The sequence below is a fragment of the Lates calcarifer genome, linkage group LG6 (genome assembly GCF_001640805.2).
Source record: "Lates calcarifer isolate ASB-BC8 linkage group LG6, TLL_Latcal_v3, whole genome shotgun sequence".
NCBI classification, from domain to species: Eukaryota; Metazoa; Chordata; class Actinopteri; family Centropomidae; genus Lates; species Lates calcarifer.
Genome location: NC_066838.1, coordinates 23173655 through 23194260, shown reverse-complemented (window position 1 = coordinate 23194260; position 20606 = coordinate 23173655). Strand labels below are relative to the sequence as shown.

At 40.5% G+C, this 20606-nt stretch overlaps 3 protein-coding genes across 8 annotated transcripts in view; 1 reads left to right on the top strand and 2 right to left on the bottom strand.

The window, feature by feature from the left end:
• The window catches only part of LOC108890208 (arf-GAP with coiled-coil, ANK repeat and PH domain-containing protein 3), a 66990-nt gene extending 60575 nt beyond the window's left edge, over positions 1 to 6415 (bottom strand). For both annotated transcript variants that reach the window (XM_018687076.2, XM_018687146.2), the window contains exon 1: positions 6168 to 6415. In XM_018687076.2, coding sequence (XP_018542592.1) covers positions 6168 to 6214 — 47 coding nt within the window. In that variant the 5' untranslated portion in view covers positions 6215 to 6415. The remainder of the gene's footprint in view (positions 1 to 6167) is intronic.
• A 3756-nt stretch (positions 6416 to 10171) lies between these two features.
• Positions 10172 to 17332, bottom strand: LOC108890336 (PHD and RING finger domain-containing protein 1). Of its 4 annotated transcripts, none has more exons than XR_001962144.2 (8): positions 16771 to 17332; positions 16272 to 16355; positions 16074 to 16198; positions 15663 to 15754; positions 15092 to 15288; positions 13672 to 13768; positions 13487 to 13576; positions 10172 to 11273 (listed from the first exon to the last, which is right to left on the bottom strand). XR_001962144.2 is itself a non-coding variant. In XM_051071390.1 (8 exons), the coding sequence occupies exons 2-8, from the start codon at positions 16891 to 16893 to the stop codon at positions 13545 to 13547; spliced, it is 750 nt and encodes a 249-aa protein (XP_050927347.1). In that variant the 5' UTR covers positions 16894 to 16911; positions 17274 to 17320; the 3' UTR covers positions 12157 to 13544. The 4 variants fall into 4 exon arrangements, 2 of the variants coding, with proteins under 2 accessions (XP_050927347.1, XP_018542781.1); XR_001962160.2 differs by lacking the exon at positions 10172 to 11273 and adding an exon at positions 11391 to 11432; XM_051071390.1 differs by lacking the exon at positions 10172 to 11273 and having other exon boundaries at positions 12157 to 13576; positions 16771 to 16911; positions 17274 to 17320.
• Positions 17333 to 17872: 540 nt separating this feature from the next.
• On the top strand, positions 17873 to 19610 carry LOC108885042 (lysophosphatidic acid receptor 6). 2 transcript variants are annotated; one of them, XM_018680324.2, is made up of 2 exons: positions 17873 to 18029; positions 18503 to 19610. In XM_018680324.2, the coding sequence occupies exon 2, from the start codon at positions 18593 to 18595 to the stop codon at positions 19559 to 19561; it is 969 nt and encodes a 322-aa protein (XP_018535840.1). In that variant the 5' UTR covers positions 17873 to 18029; positions 18503 to 18592; the 3' UTR covers positions 19562 to 19610. The 2 variants fall into 2 exon arrangements, with proteins under 2 accessions (XP_018535840.1, XP_018535104.1); XM_018679588.2 differs by having other exon boundaries at positions 18497 to 19610.
• Positions 19611 to 20606: the final 996 nt, after the last annotated feature.

Here is a 20606-nt window from a genome sequence, read left to right as displayed (position 1 = left end):
CTGGCAAAAGCCCTTCATCTGGTCTCATTTTTAAAAAGATGAAAGCCTTTTTTCAGCTAATGGTGCAGTGCCTTCTCAGTAGGAGAGCAACAACGCTGTGATTAAGAAATCATATTGCCCTACAGTGTGTATCATTAGATCTGTTTGCATTCCCTCACATCAGGATGACACCAATTGGACGTTAAGCCTCCAGGTGTGACACCTTGCGGTCCAGGGACTGAGCTGGCGAATGTGGGCCAATCCCTGATTAAGACACACCGCCATCAAACTGCACACTGCTGACTTAATCCCCCGTCACTTTCATTACCTGGAGTTGTTAGCTGCGGCGTGTGGAGCTCACTGATGCTCCTTAACAAAATGCCCACAGGCCAGCGCCACTGAGCTTTCTGGGTCATTAAATCAAGCACACGGGTGAAAATTAAAATAGCAGAATAAACTCACATGGGTGGAGGAGATGGTAGTAAAGCGTGGGTTTACTGTGTTTAATGCGGAAATCACAAGCAGAGGTCATTAAACCAGGACACAGGCTTTAGGAGACACTTATTTTTTATTTGAAAAGCACTCACTGGTGGAGGAATTATTCAGATCCTTTACATATATGAAAGTACTAATACCTCACTGTAAAAATACTCAATTACATGAAAAAATTCTTATTCTGACAATAAGTTTGTTTTGTAAAACTTGAGAAAATAGACAAATTAAAAAGAATACTAAGTAAAACGGTTGAAATGATTTTAAGAAAAAGTAGCAAAGAAGCTGAAACCATAAAATATTTAGATTTTGTTATTAAAATACAAATTCTCCATTAATTCAAGTAACTAAAGTTATCAAATAAAGTAGTGGAGTAAAAATTGAAATATTTTCGTCTGAAATGTGGAGTGGAAGTAGACAGTGACATGAAAAGTAAAGTTCAAGTAAGTCAAAACTGCACATAAGTACAGTACTTGAGTAAACGTACTTAGTTACAGTCCACCACTGAGAACACTCTCACGTATAAAAGACATCAGCTGCAGTTGTTGCTGCACAGGGAGATGGATGTGACAGAGGCCAGCTTGATATCAGCAAAGTGCTTTTTCAATCACAGTAATGGAGCGTCGTCCGCCCCCACCCACCCACCCTCAACTGGCCAAAGTTGCAGTCTTGGGAGGAGCGCTCTTGGCTGAACAGAAGGGCCACTGACACAGATTCAAAATGGAAGGAGGTCAGTCTGAAATAGAGCAGAAGCAACGAGACCACGCAGTAGAAATCCCTTCCAGCTCCATGCAGCTGGAGATGCAGATCTTCCAGAAACACAAGAAACATCCTCCAAACTCCCGAAACACAAAGATGATTTGTAACAACCATGAACCGAGACGAACCTGATGCTCAGGATTCGACGTGACTCTGCTCATTAAGGCCTTGCATGTTCTCGGTACCATTATGACTTTAATACGTATAGCAGACATAAGCAGGAACAGACGTCCAGGCAGAAATCAAGGGCGTTCAAGGGTGTTGGCACCAAGTTATGAACGTGTAGTCAGCGAATGAAATCCAACCATAAATTCCTTCCCCACAGAGAATGGAATAAATCAGTCAGTCTAAAGAAAATGAACTGGACATTTGATGTTTTCAGCATGAACTCTTCTTACTGACTTTACAACTTGCTGATTTTCTTATGATGTACTTAATTTTCCTCTGAACAGGCATAGTTAATTCACCTCTGCAAAGCAAGACGTCACACTAGATGCTTGGCATTCCTTCATACCAGGCATCTCCAGCAATTTGACATGCGAATCCCTGCCTCATCCTGTCATCTGACTGTGTGTCACAAATTCATCCATCCACTCATTCTCTCACAGACGCCGGAGACACACAAGCAGCGAGCGCCACAGGTCATTGGCCTCGGATTCCCCGCCTGTCAGGGCTCTCTGCTGCCGCTCTGTGAGTCAATGACAAGCCCGTCACCGTGAAGGCAGCCTCGCCTCAGCTCTCCGCCCCCCAGCTGTTCACATGGGAAGGGGGGGGTGTCGGGAGGAAGGATCATCGGGGTTCTCTGCCCTGGGCCATTCAGGCACAGAGAAAAGAGTCTGTCTCTCAGCGGAAGCAAGACGCTCTCTGGACAATAGTCATATTCTGCTGGAGGACTGTTAGGACACGGGAACGGACCATCGAGGACACTGAATATCCCGCCAAATGGCAAGAGGGCCATCTACGAAATATCCTCTCAAGCTCTCCATAAATACTACAGCCATTCATAGTGGTTCTGACCAATTTAGAGCGTAAAATAGTGCAAAACAAAACCAGGAGGCTGAGAAATAAAACTCAGACCTTGGCTTGACCATTACAGTGTTTATGACATTCATACACAACCAAACCATTTTCTCAATTACTTAGTGATGGTAAATATAATAGCTGCCTGGATTATGTTCAGAGGCAACGTTTTCTTTTTAATGAATGAAGAGCTACTGTTATTAACGGCAGTGAGCCACCAGGACGTGGTTGGGGTGGATGGCAGGCGCACAAAGTGACACTAAAGACCAAGGTTGGCATCTACTGTCCAGTCTGTGGTTAGATTTAGGGCAACAAAAGCTCTTTGGTTCAGTTTAAATGTAAATAAACACACACTGTGAACTTACTACTTCTGTATTAAACCAAACCATGACCTAACCATATAAAAGTTAATGATAATGAGGCTGTAGTCATTATAAACAGGTTCTGTACTACAGGACGGAAAACAAACATTTTACTGATATGTCCAGTATAAAAGTATCTGCAACTCACCAAACATGTAAATTAACAACATATGCTCATTATGTTAATAGTAGTGTCATATAGCCAGACCTATCTCTACAGCACTGGAGAATGGGAATGGAACCAAAATGGAAAATGTCAAAGAAAAAATTTAAGGAGCCAGAATCTGCAAATTTTTTGATATTCTCGGTTAAAAAATTACTACATGATTATTTGATTATCAAAACAAAATGGTTGCTGATAAATTTTCTGTCCATTGATTAATTAAGATTAGATTAAGATGATGAGTGAATTAGATTAATCAGCTCTGTTCTCATATATGAATTTTCTTAGTTTTCTATCACAGTAAATTTAATATTTTGGGTTTTAGACTGTTGGTCAGACAAAACAAGACAATAGAATAGAATCTAAAACTGAGTGAGCTCTGGGAAATTAATCAGTAAAGAAAATTATCATTAGTTGATATATTTTATATAAACTATAGTAGGAGCTAGTGGTTGCCATGTGAGTTAAGTCCCTCATATATCATCCTCCAACAGTATGTAAGTGTGACCTCAAATTAACATGTCAGTGGGGAGAAAACAGCGCAAACATTGTGCGTGTTGTCAATGTTGTGCTGGAGCAAACACAAACACACACGAGTTCCTGTGGCCGTGTATTCATTACAGAGAACTGTCTCGAACCAGATGTGGAGAGCATCACTGGTTGCAATCTAACATCTGTCCGAGTCGGAGTATCCATAGAGACTAAACACAGAATACACACAGTTTGTTTGAGAGATCTCTGGGCTCTGAACTGGACTGATTATTTGTCATGTCGTTGGGAAGTGCTTAAACAGCAGAAAAGCTTAACTGTCTGTTATTTTCTTCCTTGTCTTTGTCAGAATACTGAGCGACCGATCATTAGGGCAAAGCTTCAGCTAATAAATAGAGAATCTGGGGATATGTGAGAGGTAATTGTGCATAACTGATTTCCTGCATGACTTTACATGTGTGGGAATCGGTGTGTCATGCCAATCCTCATTATGAAAAGCCCTGATTTTCCTGTATTCTGGGCCTGCTGCTTCCTTCCAGTCATCCACCTCCAGGGTTGTTACATAACACTTCATACTGTGGCGCTGCTTTTAGCTCCACAAAGGAGCCGTCTGAATGTTCTCTGAAAACACAGTTACAGGCTTCAGTGGCTACAAGAACATCTCTTTCAGTGTCTCTTCTAGTCATTTAAACATCCTGAGCAGCAGATAAAAGACTCATAACATAAACTGGGAAAAAGCAAACAATAACCTGAGCAAATAGGAACATCTTTCTCTGGTGGGAAAGATCCGTACTGTACAGGAGGAAGGGGGGAGGAGGCATATTCTCACTCTACATTCAGAGCTCCAGTCAGATAAGGGACAACTCTATCCACCCAAGACACAGTGAGGAATTAATGAGGTAGGTGACTCTTTAGCATGCAGCTTGTCTCGATGCACTGCTTAGCATATGAAACAAGGAAGGAGAAGGTTAGTGCAAATACCCTTCACTCAGCACTTCCTAAGATGTGCCTTTCTCCAAGTCCAGATGGCAGTCATTAAGGTGCTGCTGCCAAGTCTGGAAGTCTTTGATTTGGAAGCAGAGATTTTATCTCCAAGAGCACACAAGTGCAGTGTTGGAAAGGAACTGAGTATATTCACTTGAGTACTACACGTACTTTGAGGTACTTTACTTGAGTATTTCCATTTTGCGCCACTTTGTACTTGAACTCAGCTATGAACAGAAGTTGCAGTACATTTTTCAACATCAAACCAGTGGTTCCCAACCTTTCTTTGCTGGTACTTGCAAAAAACAGTGTGTAGTTGGAGCCACTTGTCATGTTTCAGATGTCCATGAGTTGTTAGCAGAGTCATTTCCCCTCAAAGTTTTCAGGGTCAAAACGACAAATGATCCAATATTTCACAAAAACTACTGTATATATAAGTAAATGTAAGTGTAAATTCAGTGAATTTTACTAACAACACTTCTTGTACTGTACTTTTACTTAAGTAAAATGCTGAATACGAGACTTTTACTTGTAATGAAGTTTCTTTACAATGTTGTATTGGTGCTTTTTCTTAAGTAAAGGGTCTTCCACCTCTTCTGAAGTGTAACAGGACCCTGGTTCAGAGAGGCTCTCGACTGTTTGGGAGCAGAGGACCAGGTTTAGATGTGGGTGTAGAAAATTCCTGCCTTATTTATGTAACCTTTGGTGCACGGCGGTCAGAGGCTTTGGCACAGTCTGCGAGTGGAAACCTTCAGTTTCCTCTGATCCAATCATTAATGACGCTGTTTGAAGTGAGACTGTTTGAACTGGAGCTGACAAAATCAGTCCATTAAGCATTAGTCAACTGACAGAGTATCAATCAGTGGCTGTTTTGATTATTGATCTTTTTCAGGAAAAAATCCCAAACATTCATTGGTTCTAGCTTCTAAATATTGAGGATTTGCCTTACGTGGAAGTAAAGTGAATATCTTTAAGTTGTAAACTGTTCTATCCCCTCTGCCTTTAGGAAAATATGAGGAGACCTTTTCACTTCTGACATTTTCTAAACCAGATGGTTGATTGAGAATAATCATTAGTTGCAGCCCCACTGTGAACAGCCTCCTCTGGACAGGAGCTCATTCATTTATGATGGAAATCTAAATGTTATGAGGAATTCCTGCTGTAAAGCATTACAGTAAACCATTTCCACCCACTACTTTTATTTCTCCTGGATTAGGACTATGGTATCTTGTTACAGGAGACCAGTGGTGGAAGTTCAAAAAAAGCTAATTCTCACATCTGTGAAGTAGGAAGCATAAAATGTCTGGAATTTTTATCTGAAAAATTACTTCTCAAAATACTTGTTGATTTATTCTCTGTCAATTCATTGACAGATTGATTGACTGAGTAATCATTTCAGCTCTTCTTGTGTACACTGTTGATTTCTTAACTTGTAAAGTAACTAAACCTGTCAAATGACTGCTGTCCTGTCACATTATTTACCTCTGAAATGTGGTTAAGTCGGGGCAGAAAGTTGAAGGAAATCAATCAATGCAATGCAGAAACCAAATCAACGCAGAAACCAAATCAATGCAGAAACATGAGGAACAGCTTTGACTTTGATTTCAGCAGCTCCCAGTCAGTCCATTGACAACTCATAGGCTGCATCATCATCATCATCATGACTGACTTGGAGGTTGTGAAAATGCGTGCAAATCTGACAGATGTTCCAAACTGTAATTGTAATCCACCATTCATCGGATCTATGGCATTAATCGAGAGATTCAAGTGCAACGTGTCGCAATCTGGTCCAACATACAACGTGCACAGAAGACACACGGAGAGACCACACGCTTACAATCAAATACCAGCCTCCACGAGCACTGTGGCGCTCAACAGTTCAACGAGCAAATTGGGATACTGAGTTTCATGTTTCTTACCTGAACCGGGGTGAATCTTTAATGCAGTCTTCAAAATCCACCGTCATTTTCTTGGGCTGGACTAAAGTTTTTAACGCGCTTAAAATGTGGATTTCATCTCCTGGGTAGGTGAAAGTAGAGATGTTAGTATCCGATAACAGTGATCCTCCCCTCGGTCTCCTGCTCCTGTGGTGCTTCGCTCCCTCACTCAGTCGTGCTCTGAGGATCTGAAGCCACTCCACTCAGTACTGGACCCTGTGCTGCATTCAGGTGCCCATTCTAAACTCGGAGGTTGGAGCTTCCATATCCGACATACGACTTGTAGCCTGTAATAGAGTGTAATATGAATAAGTACATGCAAATATCTTGAAAATATAAGGGAACATGTAATCAGGTAGGTAAATGAAAACAAACAAAAAAACTCAGTACAATTGCATGTTCAGCAAACATAAGCGGTGTTTATATAAGATAATCCTTTATTAGTCCCACAGTGGGCAAATTTACATTGTTATATATATATATATATATATATATATATATATATATATATATATATATATATATATAATTCACTATCATTACTACCGTTTCACATTTAATTTGTTGTTATCATTATTATCCTTTCTCCTTTTTTCTATCATAAGAAAATAATAAAATTTGCTTCATCTTGACTAACTCCAACATTTAGGAACAGTTTACCCGTTAATGCATTAAGCTTAATTCATACAGGGCTATCTTCATTAGCTATAACTTCGTCATATTATTTAAAAGTTGAAGTGTCGTTTTGCGAACACTTGTCACAACTTTATTATTTCCGATCGCACATGAAAGCAACAAATGCTCAGTCCTCTACATGACAATGAGTAGAACGCTGACGTCACGTTCCAACTCATTTGAATGGATACAGCCTAATTTTTCTGTACTGCGATCTCAGTGATAGTTTAGTTTAAGTTAAGATTAAAGTCTTTTTTTCATTATTTTTCTACTAAAACAGCAAAAAGTTTATGTAAAATCACTATGGGCAAGGACATTTACCAACCAGGCAGCCAGCAGCTGCCCATAGCTGCCCATAGCTACATATTAATGTAGCTAAAGAGAACTGTGATAAAGGTACTTTTATACTCTCGGCTGTGTTACCTCAGACTGCAAATAAGCAACCACAATAGTAACAATAGCTTCAGTTACAGCTCTTGGTGCTCCCTGCAGTCTGATTCACACCTCTCATCTTTTCACACCTTTGATACTGTGCTATGATTTCCATGTTAGATCATCATGTTTTACAGCGGTGCAAACTGCAAAATCTAATTTGATGTAAAAGCCTGACTCACTGAAACTAGTTACTTGATTCCAAAACACTTAAAAGAAACATTAACATGTTTAACACATTCTGCAGATGCTATATCATACTACTTTCCCATGCAGCTATAAAATGAGGGTATCTTAAGTGCATCCATTTCCCCAGCAAGGCTATTATTAATTCACAGGAAGTAGGAAGCTCGGAGAAAGAGCGCCTGCTTGGGATTTCACTGCAGGCTTTCATAGAGCGCCATTGTTCCTTCCTATCCCAGCTTTAAAAAGGCTGCCGCTCAGGCCATGAATGGAGATGATCTCATCGACTCTCAGGAGAGGTGTCTTGAGTAAATGCCACTCTCATTCACCGAAATCTCAAAGGAAAGATACAGACTTTATCAGATTTTTTAAAGTTTTAGCCACACTAGCAGCTGGTTCATGGGATGGTAAGGTTGGATGGTTGGTTGGTCCAACACTTTCACGTTTCCTCTGCTGGCACCAGCGAAGGTTTTACTCATCTAGAGAAATATCTCAACATCTTATTAAGATGGACTTGCACAAAATTTGGCAAACTTGTAACTTTTCATCTGGCGCCACCATGAGGTTGACATTTTTGGTTTTGAGTAAAACATCTGAACAAGTATTGGATGGATCCACCAGTATAGTGGCTTCTTGCATAAATGTCCTCCTCTGCTTTGTAGACTAGATCGGACATTTCTCAGTCTTTGGAGTCCCTCCCCACCATCCCTCCTTTCCCTCTCCCTCTTTGCCTCATCCCCAGTTCCTTTTACTAATCTGAGATCAAAGCACCGAGTGCTTCTTTGTGAAGCAGTTGAGTCAGCAGTCGGCTGATCTCAAAGTGCACACTGCTGGAGAAACTTTAGCGCAAACTTGGTGGTGTATAATGTAATATATACACTGTATAATCTACACTGTTGTGGGTTTTATTACAGCAGCAGCTCACAATTGTTGTGTGTGATCTGTTGGAAACTGCTAACTGCTTGAACTTGCCTCCTTTTTTCATCTCTGCCACTATAGGTGTTGTTAGCCAGGCTCTGTCCTGCAGTAACAATCCACATAAAGCTCACTACCTGCAGAGATAAAACAAATTCAGTATAACTTCAGAGAATATTTTCTGGTTTTAAAAGTTTTAGCCATGCTAGCAGCCAAGGCTCTAGGGATGGCAATGTCAATAAAGTGAAATATCTCCACAGTTATTTAACGGATTACCATGACATTCATTGTCCTCAGAGGGTGAATCCTGATGTCTTTGCTGATCCCTCCTACTCTCCCCTTCTTGTCTTCATGAATTGTGTGCACATTGTATGCACACCTACTAAACATTAGCATTTTAGCATTGTCATTTTGAGCATGTTGGCATAATGATGTTGCCATTTAGCTCAAAGACGTTCCAACAGAAAACAGCCCTGCATTAAATCAGTGCTTATTTTGTTACAACTAGCTGTCGTCCCCCTGTTGAGTTAACCTACCGCTGGCTGTAGTTCATAACGTAACAGACTGAAATGAGAGTGATATCAATCTTTTCTTCTATCTCTTGACGAGAAAGCAAATAAATGTTATTTCCCAAAATGTCAAACTGTTAATGTATGATTTGTGGAGGCAGTCAGTGAGGTTTTTGGTCAGATTCTTGGTCATATGAGGACTAAAATTGGCTGTAAGATGATTTACATCAGAGACAGCCTAGCTATCATATCAGTGATGGACTGTTCATGACACATATCCTGCTGCCTTTGTTTCCAACACGGTGTGGCATCTACCAGGAGCAGGGATGAGGCTTCCCTGCCTCAGTCTAGCAAAACACACATGGAAGGAAGCTGCCGACTCCCATTTTTGCTCCCAGCAGCAGCCCTCTCATGGCAGACACAAGCACTACTGCAGCGTGGAATCACTGGGAGAGATGTGTGGGTCTCTAGAAGGGTGACCTACTTTTGCTCCCCTCTTTGGTCTACTGAAGAGAGCCGCAAGTCACACTGCTGAGCACACAGCTTGTAATGTTATCCCTTTTGACTGCAGGTGCAAGGCTCTACCAACGAGGCATGTACAGATGCTGTATGAATGTTGTGTATTATGCATGTATATGTCTTCTTGGCACTGAGTAACCCTACAATACATCTGCAAGTCTATTCTTAATGAATTCTAATCTTGCGATAGGACTGCTGCACTCACACTGGTGGAAATGTGTGCATGTGCCAACTGTACTTAAAAGATGGAGAGATATGTAGAGATATAGTTGCATGGTGTGTAATCCAGTGTAAAAGAAAGAAATTAAAATTGAAATCTTTAGAGAATAATCTTCCATTTTGGCAAGTATTTGTTTACATGCCATTAGTCTGTCAGCTTGTAGACCTGTGCAACCAGTGACAAGGAGTCACAAGCCAAAAAGCTTGGGAATCACTGAAGTATACTGCATGTTGTAATGATAATAATACTTATTTTAATAAATGATATTCATGTTCTGCATACTGGGTCACATCCAAAGACCCTTGACACATGACCTTTCTGAGTTTGAAACTCCAGTTATCAGAGGCTGTTTGCAATCATGCTAACATCTCTGCTGACTTATTTAGCAGCTCTGCCAATGCACATTAGCGTGTGCAGCTAATGTCTCAGGCAGAGTGCTCCTCTGCAGCTTTAAGCATTGCTCCTGGGTGTTACAAGCCTCTCAGGCATCAGCTCCACTGCAACACTGATGCTGCAGCAAAAATAACTTTGGGGGATTTTTACAATTTTATTTTTACTTACAGCACCAAAGCCTGATGCCACTTTTCCTGTATGTACACTTAATATGAAACTAGAGCCAGCAGATAGTTAGCTAAGCTTAGCATGAAGACTGAAAGCAGGTGGAGAGGGCTATTTTGGCTCCCTCCAAAAGTAAACAAGACAAGACTAACAACAACAACAAAACCAACTGTTGTTGTAGTTAATGGACAAATGGACAGCTTTATCTGATAGTGGTGCTAGATGGAAGGTCTGAAGATTGCCAGACTTCAAAATGACCACAAATGTCATCATGCATCAAATTGCATGTTAATCCATCTACTAAACAACAAAAATGACGACCTCGTGGTAGCATGCAAGTAAGAGTCAGAGTATCACCAGGACAGACAGACTGACACTGCCATCCCCAGAGACATAGAGTGCTTATATGGCAAAAAAAAAATCCAAGTTGTGGTTTTAGGAGTGCTTAGGTGCTGGAAATGTTCGAACAGCTTACACAAATGAGATATGGGAAGTCTCAGTCAGTGAGCTTTATACTGTAGGTCTTGTTTGACAGGATTTTGTTTTTTGGAAAGATCCAAGCTAACTGTTTCCGCCGTGTTCAGTCTTTATGCCAAGCTAATCGCCTCCTGGCTAAAGCTTCATTGTCGGTGTACAGACATGAGAATGGTATTGATATTCTTATCTAACTCTTGGTGAGACAGCGGGTAGGTGTATTTCCCAAAAAACTTGAACAATTCCCTTAAAGTCTCTACTAGTTTTAACTAGTTTTTCCCTTCCCCTAGAGTCACATCACTGTTGCCTTATTGTCATTTGGCATATCTACTGTACTAATAAACAGACTTTCTCTGGAGCAGAGACTCATTAGAAGTTTTGACCTTGGCTCCATTGTGCGTTAATCGTGTTAGGGTAAGCCTAATTGCTTAAGGAGTCACAGGCTTTACTGCCAAAAGCCCTTCACAATTGCAGGCCCAGCTCCTTATCCGCTGGAGGGCTCTTCAAAAGGCTGCTGTTCCTGTCAGTGACTCCTGTGAGGGAGACAGTGACAGGATCCCATAAAGAGTGGAGAGGGTGAGCGCTGGGTCAGAGCTGGAACAGCTGGAACAGAGACAAAGGAAAGTACTTTTTCAGGAAGCCTGTTTCACTGTGTCAGCTAAAGTAGTATCAAATATTCAGATAACCAGAAGCAATCTAAATCCCCACCACAAGGTATAAGGACGAAAGGGATCAGGGTCATGCAGGATCTCAGTTTGACTGCTGAAAATGAAAACATATACGTCATTAGAGCAGCAGATCAGCTGACCTCCTCAGAAAAACAATTTTATAGCCACTGCTGTATCAACACAGGAATGTCTGTTAAAAAAAACTCTTTAAGAAACAGTTTGACATTTTGGGCAACATGCTTTTTTTGCTTTCTTGCAGAGAGTTAGACAAGCCAGCCAATAAGTTGAGATATTTCACTCAAAAGTTCAAATGTCAACCTCATGGTGGCGCTAGAGTAAAAGTCAGAGGTCAGAAAAGTCAAACTTATTGGGATTTATCCTCTGGAGACCATGAATGTCTGTATAAATTTCAAAGACATTTCAGTCTAGAGTCTAGACCAAAGTGGTGGACAGACTGACATTGCCATGGCTTGAGCTACTAGCCGCTAGCATGGCTTAAAAAAACAGAAAAAACAAACAGATATCATATCCTGAAATTTGAAATGAATGAATACACAGGCTTTAAGAATCCCATTTAAAATAAAGGTTTCTGGATGATGTTTGGTAAGACTCAGATTATCATTAAAACTAGTAGAAACAAGTCTTTTTACTGCCCAAAAACAAGGAAGGCAACCAATCAGCCATATTTAGGTTAATTCCATTTAATACTTTAACTGGCTCTTTACATGAAGAACTACTAATAAAGAATAAATAACTGATAACACAAGTAACTGCTCTCTGATCCTTAAGTGATTGCCTAAGTAAGAATAAACCAACAAGAAACTGAGAGTGCTTTATTATGTACACTTGGTTTTACACGCCTTAGAGTGTCTCGACCAGGACATTTTGTTCAATTCAACACTTCTGCTCAGCAAACATGTCTGGCCAATGAAGGTGAACATTTGTTTCTCTGTGCACGTTGTTTTGGGGGAAAAGTAGGACAAGATGAGCTGCAGGCTTGTTACGTCCCCACCCACTGAATCACAACACACACACAAATCAGCAGAGACTGGATACCCATGAGCAACAATAACTTTACTATATCAGGAATCAATGTGCAGTAGTAAGGTGGTGTCTAAGCACATGTCCTAGCCTCAGTTAGATAAATGTAGTAATATCTGTGGATTTATTTCATGACGTCAGGGTCTTTTTTTGTTGTAACATACTGTACAATGCTTATGGACATCAGAGGGTGGATTTAATATCAAACAATGAGAAACAACCTATCTGAGAGTGTGTGTGAGACTGAGACAGCCTCCTCTTGTGTTTGGCTGCACGACACCCGGAGAAATCACTGAGGCTGGTGTTGCTAGGCGATGGCTCGGCGCTGACTGAGAGAGGCGGGATAAGGGAATCCTGCAGACGATCAGAGGAGCTGCTTCCTGTTTGAAGTCTTACTCTTTGATTGTCTGACATAAAGTCCACCTGCCTGTGAGGTCTACACCCGCAACAGTACCCCTGCCAATGTGACTGTGAACAATGAGTTTATATTCTGATGACTGTTAGATGGACTACCAAGAAATTTAGTATTATTATAATTATATTCAGCCTATATGACAAAAACCTGCCATTTAAGAGGTCCTGACTTCTCATTTACCACCAGTGAAACAGTGAAATTATCAGTGAACCATCTTGATTTTTACTTGAAATTTGCTACAAGCACTCACTGTCCCCATAGGACAAATGCTGATGTTAGCATTTAGCTCAAAGCTCTGCTGTGCTTAAGTACAGTCCCACAGACATGCAAGAACAGCTATAATTTCTTCTTTATCCTTTGTTTTACAATTAGTACTAAAAAGACATGAAATAGTTTTGTTGTAAAAAGCTTGCACTCCACTTCTAATTTCCACAACATCTCAAAATTGACCCCTTAACATGATTGTATATCTTGCAGATTAGAGGTGGTTTACTATGAATGAGATCATCTTACAAAACAGTTTACACTGTAGTTTACTTTGGGTAAATCCCACATCCTGCACACCTTGTGTATGAAGCTGCCACTGAATATAATCCTCAGCAAATGTGTTCTTTCACATGAGTTTTACGGTCATACCAAACCTAACTCCTAACACAATGCTGCCACCCTGTGGTCACTTCTGAGACATGTACCAGTCAGTGACGACCGTCTTCCAACATCCTCTCAGCTTGTTGGTGTCAGGAGCTCAAGTTAAACCCGTTTTCTTTTCTGTGTATTTAAGTCTGAAACACAGAAAAAGACATTGCATTGAATATCAAATAATGCACAGACTCTTGAAGCTATTTGGAAGTGAAGCTGATGACAGTTGTTAACTTACTGGCTGAAGTATTGCTGGCATCACTGTGCTGAGGTGCAGTCACTTCATTTGTTGTGACTGCAGGCCTTGATGCTCGTATCAGGTATTTAGGAACATGCTGAAAAATAAGAACAAAATACAGTCGTGATAATTCATAGCCCTATAAACAAACATCATGGAAGGTTTGCTTTTACAGATACAAACAGAATTTGTTTGAATGACACACTAAAAACACTGTATCAGCCTTTCTTTTATTATACAAATCTTTTATTATATTATGTATAGTACTGGCACTTTTACTGTCCTCAGATCTCTTACAGTTTAACTGGATTTTTTTAGGCTGCCTTGCTGCAAAAAGTGGAGCAATAAAGACCTCAGCTGACCAAAACTAAGAACGAAAAAATATTAATACACAAGTCATTTCTTTCTTGTTTTTAAAGATAGAATATTTTAACTTTTTTTCATGTACTTATACATCTGATTTTTTCTCTTCTGATATCGATTCCAATATCTGAATTCAAGGTGTCTGCTGATAATGATTTACAATCCCATACTAGTTCTCTCTTTTCCCCAAATTTTAAATCTGTGTATGTCACTGTATAGAATGAATTGGCATTATTTTATACAAGGTGACGGCAGAGATTGCTGTGCCACCAAAATAATCTGACTGACTTCTTCACTGCAACACTAACATATGGCGGTCTCTACTTGAGAAAGCATAGTTCAACTCTTTGGGGAAGAGAGAAAAAAGAAAACACACTGCCAACACAGAGATGTTCCTGATGTCTAAAAAAGACACAGGCCTACCAAACTCAGAGGAAGATGGTAAAAGATATCTGACCCCTTGACCCCCTGCTTCAAGGCAAGGTACATTATGTCGGAAGTCACAAGCAGAGGCAGCAGCAGTCACCCACACAAATGAACCCAATGAGACAAAGAAGGTTTTTTTTCAGACAGTAACCACAGACACCAGCAGTTTCCCTCTCCCACCTACATGCAGCCAAAGATGAGGCAACTGCGTCTGCAGAAGGCTGACTGATTTGGTGAAATGTTTTTTTTTGCACCACTCTCAACAGTGCATGTTTAAGAAAAGCATTAAGCAAAGCAGGAAATGTGGTTGAGTACCACAGCGTTGCCCATACAATGACAGGTTGTCTGCACACAATCTGTAGATGAATGAAGTCTCAGACGAGATTTTCTCCTCCTGATGAGTGCTTAAAGAATTCTCCTTTGCCTAACTTACTTTAAATACCATCATACTGGCAATAATGTTAAAATATTCTGATGTTTTGCTCGTACTGTTAAGCCTTAAATGAAAGGTTTACTGCTAAATCAAATAATGAATGTGTGTGTATACATCTTGCAAAGCCAAAATGGAGACTGCATTTTCACCTCATGGTGTCTGGTAAATAAACACAATACTCTGTAATGTTAAACTCACCATGGAGGTTTGTGGGCGAGGATTAGGATTGCTGCTGGTTCTGTTCTGGATCCTTGCGCTGTGCCGTCGTTCGGTGGAGCTGCTGGGACGATTTATTGTTGAGGGCCGAAGGCGACTGCTAGTAAGAGCAGTTTCATCTACTTCGGCCAGGAGATCTGTTAGTTCTCCATCACTGATCTCCTCCACCATGGAGTCGTCTGTGCAAAGACAATTTCACAGCTTCAAGTCCTGAGAGTTTTTTATGGTCTCTTGCACACATAGTTGCATCAAAAATATGCTAATATTCAGTGGAAACCATTCTTCTCTCTATCATTGTTTCACTGGGTGGCAAACAAACCTAAAACAAATTTCCTCCCCCATATTTAACGGTTGGCAAAGCAGGGGTTACTAAGCACTGAGGGGAATACCCAAACTTTTGAACTTGCCACAGTTAGTTTAGTTTTTCCTATTTTTAAGCTCATGGAATAAAAATATACAAAAATAAAGCTCATCTTTAATGACTGTTTGTTGCAGGGATTATATTTACTTCTTTTCACACAACAAAACATGTATTAAAACTACACATTTTTACCTGTATGATGGGGAGTGACTGCACACTCAGGACAAATCCAGTCGCCTTCAGGGCCTGTGTTTAATGATGGTGTCAAGCAGTCCATATGATACCTGGAAACAAACAGCACAACTAATGATCTGTGATGAAATGACTTAAACTTGTACAAATGTAGATGACATGACATTATCTTCAGGCATTTCCTTCAGTTACAGTAGAGTTTGACAGCAAGCTGTGTTTTGATGATACAAACCCTGAGTGGAAAACATGAGTCATTAAAGTCTTATTGCTGTAATATAATGCTACTGTTATGACTAAAATAAACACTTGGAAAATCTGAGGGTTGAATCATGACAAATCAAAAATCTGCTGAGACAATGAACACTACATAAAAATGTGTAGCTTCATGAATGAAACAGTGTTATGCCATACCCTGAATCACAGTGTATGCACACTAGCAGCCGGTGCCTGCGGTCACTCCGTCCACATTCCTCACAGATAACAGCATCCCTCGCCTCCTCTTCATCATCAGCCTTTTTTGGTGTCCTCACTTCGATCTGCAGAACAAACAGTTCAGCTACCAGCGCCGTTCACATACCACAGCTTTCGTCACAGGCTGCAGATAATCACCTTCTTTTGAATGTCCCCTCCAGGACACCGTCTCTGGTGGATGCAGGCAAAAGTGATCCGATCCACCGGGCAAGTGTTGGCTGTCTGAGGTTCAGGACAAACAATAAAATGTCTCAGTTACAACAAAATATTTTCAGTTGTTGGTCAGACAGTAGCTTAGCTTAGTTTGCTATTGATGCTAATCTCCATCACTTAGTTACAGTACTAATTTACATTGACGTAAAACTGGGAGGTGCAGCAAATCCTTACATTTACATGGCTAGACGCAGAGGCTGTTTGGAATTTTTGCTTGATAAATGTCACAAGCAATTAGTCAACAAATAGTCCCAGCCCTAATCTCAAATGCATTTTACAAGATAGCAAAAAATCTTAACCCGTTACTGCATTTGCTATTGTGTCAACCTTTTACTCTAAACAATGTGCCTTTAAAGTGGGATTCTCTTGTGATGCAAGAATCATATTTAGCTACACAGGTGTGACAGGTGAGGTGTGTGTTTACCTGGGACCACTGGAGGATACATTCAAGGCAAAACACATGCTGGCAGTTGTCCAGAGAGCCTACAGTTTGCTGTTCAAACTGACTCAGGCAGATGTAACATTTATCTACTGTGGACTTGTCCATATTTTAGCAACGAAATGTCTGTTTAGAGGAGATTTTTAACCATTCTTAGCATAAAAAATATCAACAATGACGACAAAATATAAGTTACCGTTTGGACAGTTAAAACAAGGAGAGTGATAAGCATAAAACTATTATATTTAAAGTTTCTTCGGTTTGTTGTGCGCAGTTTCCTGTGAGCTGTAACAACAATAGCTTGTTAGCTTGTTAGCTAGCTTAGTTGGTAGCTAACAAAATTTATTCAGAGTGAGCCCTTGAATTGCGTCGATACAGCCATATAATGTTAACGGTTTTTATGGTTTATAACCCAGCTAGTGTGCCGACATATATTACATTACAGAATTACAATTAGCATGTTAGATAAAACAAGAAATAGCGATCACTTTTCAATTTACTCCATGTTCCCGGCTACTCAGAAACACTTCCGGTCTAATTCCTTCAGAATAAAGGCGTCAAAACCACTATTATTACTGTCATTTATTAGATAGATAGATAGATAGATAGATAGATAGATAGATAGATAGATAGATAGATAGATAGATAGATAGATAGATAGATGAGCTCTTTTACTCTACAACATGAGTTCAGACTTGAGAAACATACCACCATCACAGTATATAATATGGGAAATTATGTTTTTCTTATCTTGTGCACAGAAGATAAAATGTTGTGTATCTTATCTTCTTCACACAAGTTAGGATGATCCAAATCCTGTACATGTGCAAGATCCATATCTTGACTAGAAATGCTTTCATTCGTCACTCTTGTAATCCTTCATTTACATCATTTACCCTTGTCGATTTGACTGTGGTGAATCTAATATTAGAAACATCTGTCAACATAAAGCAACACAATTCAAATTATTTTTATACTGCAAAGGATGGTAGGTGAAATATTTAGTCTCATGCTATGGTTTCCTGCTCCACACTCCACTCTACAGCTACAATACGCTGACAGGAAACTGACGCCTGAGCAAAACGCAGCATGGTATATACTCACTGTAGTCACTGTGAGAGGAGCAACAGCGAGAGCAGCTGCACAAAGAAAAAGCTGCAACAAAACAACTTCATCTCATGTGTTTCCAGTCGACAGCGTAGTTTTCTGCATTTGGAGATCAGACGGAGTGCCTCAGCAACTTAGTAAGTGATTTTTTTTAATCAAAATGTTCTTGTGTTTTATCACTCTATGAAGTCTAAGTTTAGTTTGTGTCAGAGTTTAACAAAATAACAATGAATCTGTTAATTCAGAAAATGTTTAACTCTTTAAAATGTAGTGAAAAACTTCCAACAGTGAACAACTCATTTAGTAAACAGGATTCAAATCTTTTGCTAAGCGGGGTGGAGAAAAATAAAAGATGCGGTATTACTAAACTTGTGATCATTGTTTTTCTGCTTTGTTTCACTTCACTTTTTTTTTTGGATTATCTCTGAAACAAGTACTGTAAAAAAAAAAAAAAAGGTATTGTATCAAGTGAAGAAATGTCCACCCTTTCAAAAAAAACCTGAACAATAAAATAGAAAATAAAAGATTAAAATATTAGTTTCCAAGCTACAGTGAAACCAAAAGTGGAAAAACTCTGAATGGAAACATGTGTGTGTTGATACAGTTACAGAGGGCAGCCTGCGATGCAGCAGCGTGCATGAGCATCAACCTACTCTCTCTGACTTTCATCTGACTGCATTCACAAAAAACCTCCTCTGCCATGATGAACGTGACAGAGGGCAACTGCAGCATCCCCTCAGAAGAGTACCAGTTCCGCCTTTTTCCAGCCGTCTACATCCTGGCTCTAGTTGTGGGTCTGCCTGGAAATCTGGCTGCTCTCTTCGTCTTCTCCTTCAAGACCACTCCTCGCACAGCCTTCAGCGTGTTCATTAGCAATCTGGCCATGGCCGACATCGTCATCCTCTGCACTCTGCCCTTTAGGATCCACTACCACCTCAACAGAAACGACTGGGTGTTTGGGGATGTCGCCTGCCGAATCACTGGTGTTCTGTTCTACGCCAACATCTACATGAGCATCTGTTTCATGACTTGTATCTGTGTGGATCGCTACATGGCCACTGTGCATCCACACTCTTATCTGAGGCTGCGGAGCCCCTTGTGCTCCCTGGTTGTGAGCGTGGCGCTCTGGTGTGTCGCCGGAGTGGCCGTGCTGGTCTTCATCCTCATGGGACCCCTGGAAACTGATGCAGACGAATCTGGACGCCGCAGCTGTTTCGAGAACTTCGCCAAGCACGAGTGGGACACGCGTTTGTTGCCGTACAGCATTCTGAGCCTGATCTTTTGCTCCCTGCTGCCCTCCCTGATCATCCTGGTGTGTTACCCGATGGCTGCGAGGCGCATTTCCTTGATAAGGACTAAAGCAGCCCAAAGAGCCGTGAGGGTCATTTACACCATCCTGGCTATCACCCTGCTCTGCTTCCTGCCCAACCACATGGTGTACCTGCTGCACCTCCTCCGACGTATGGATATCATCAAGAGCTGCTCCACTGCCAACACCATCCACAATGCCAGGCGGGTCACCATGGCCCTCGTCACCCTCAACACATGCCTGGACCCTGTGCTTTATTATGTCACCACCAGCCACTGCAAATGGAAGAGCTTGAAGATGACATGGCGGTGGGGACGAATCAGGAGGAGAAGAGGTGTTTATACCATCACAGTAAGCTGACTGAACTGAGAGGGGTAGCAGTAAATATCTTATATAAAATATCTTTTCTGTTAAAAATATCTTTGTACATCAAAATAAAGGAACAAATCACAATACAGATATCTTATTTTTCTTTATCTTGAGCAGTTTAGTCTATAAAAGTGTCTTCCATGTCCTCATAAAAGACAAATCAGGATAGAACATGGGTACATTTGAAGAGATATAATACATTTAAAGGATAACTACAGTGTTTTTGAGCCTGGGCTGTATTTTCCCCTTGTTTTTGGATGTAAACGATTGATATAGACATAAATCTTTATAATCGGTGCAGTATTGAGCAGTCATCGCAAACAGCTACTGAAATGTAATCCAATGGGATGTCAGAGTGCATCCACTAAAGTGCCTGTTTTTATCTGACAGGCTCAGATTGTGTCTGACAACATGATGTACAGGAGATAGACCTCTTTATTAAAGAGCAAGATCCTTTTTCTTAAACCAGAAACATTGCTATATATCACAACCAGACTCCACTGACAAAACCAGTCATTTTACTTCACAGAACAGAGGAGTTACTTGAATACTGCTGCTTCAATCTGTTTGTTTGTGTGGTGTGGCTTTCAGTGGTAGAAGAAGTATTCAGACACTTTACTGAAGTAAAACTACCACACAGTAACAAAAACAAACTGATTGAGGTAGAGGTGTTCCACCAGCTCCTGTGTTCTGCTTGGTTAAACTACTGTTTTTGTCTATGGAGTCTGGTAGTGATACAGAGTGATGTTTCTGGTTCAACAAATAGATTTTACTCTTTAATAAAAAGGTCTATCTCTCTAGGAATCCCTGTCAGACACCTAAAATAACAATCTGAGCCGGTCAGTGGCAAAAACAAGCTGCTCATGGTGGCCTAGTATTGCAAAGATTCCAAAGATTTTTGTCCTTATCAATCAATTACACCCACATACATTGGAAAATAAGGCCCACATTCAAAAACACCACTTATCCTTCAAGAATGAACGCAAATTAAGCCTTGATGTTGTTTATGTCTGCTGGTAACGATTTGAAATTCTCG

Coding starts and splice junctions, on each gene's coding strand:
- LOC108890336 (XM_018687265.2), bottom strand. CDS start 16,893: ATGGACAAGTCCACAGTAGATAAATGTTACATCTGCCTGAGTCAGTTT. Junction 16,356..16,770: donor GTATCCTCCAGTGGTCCCAG/GTAAACACACAC, acceptor CCTGAACCTCAG/ACAGCCAACACTTGCCCGGT. Junction 13,769..15,091: donor CTCGCCCACAAACCTCCATG/GTGAGTTTAACA, acceptor CTTATTTTTCAG/CATGTTCCTAAATACCTGAT.
- LOC108885042 (XM_018680324.2), top strand. CDS start 18,593: ATGATGAACGTGACAGAGGGCAACTGCAGCATCCCCTCAGAAGAGTAC.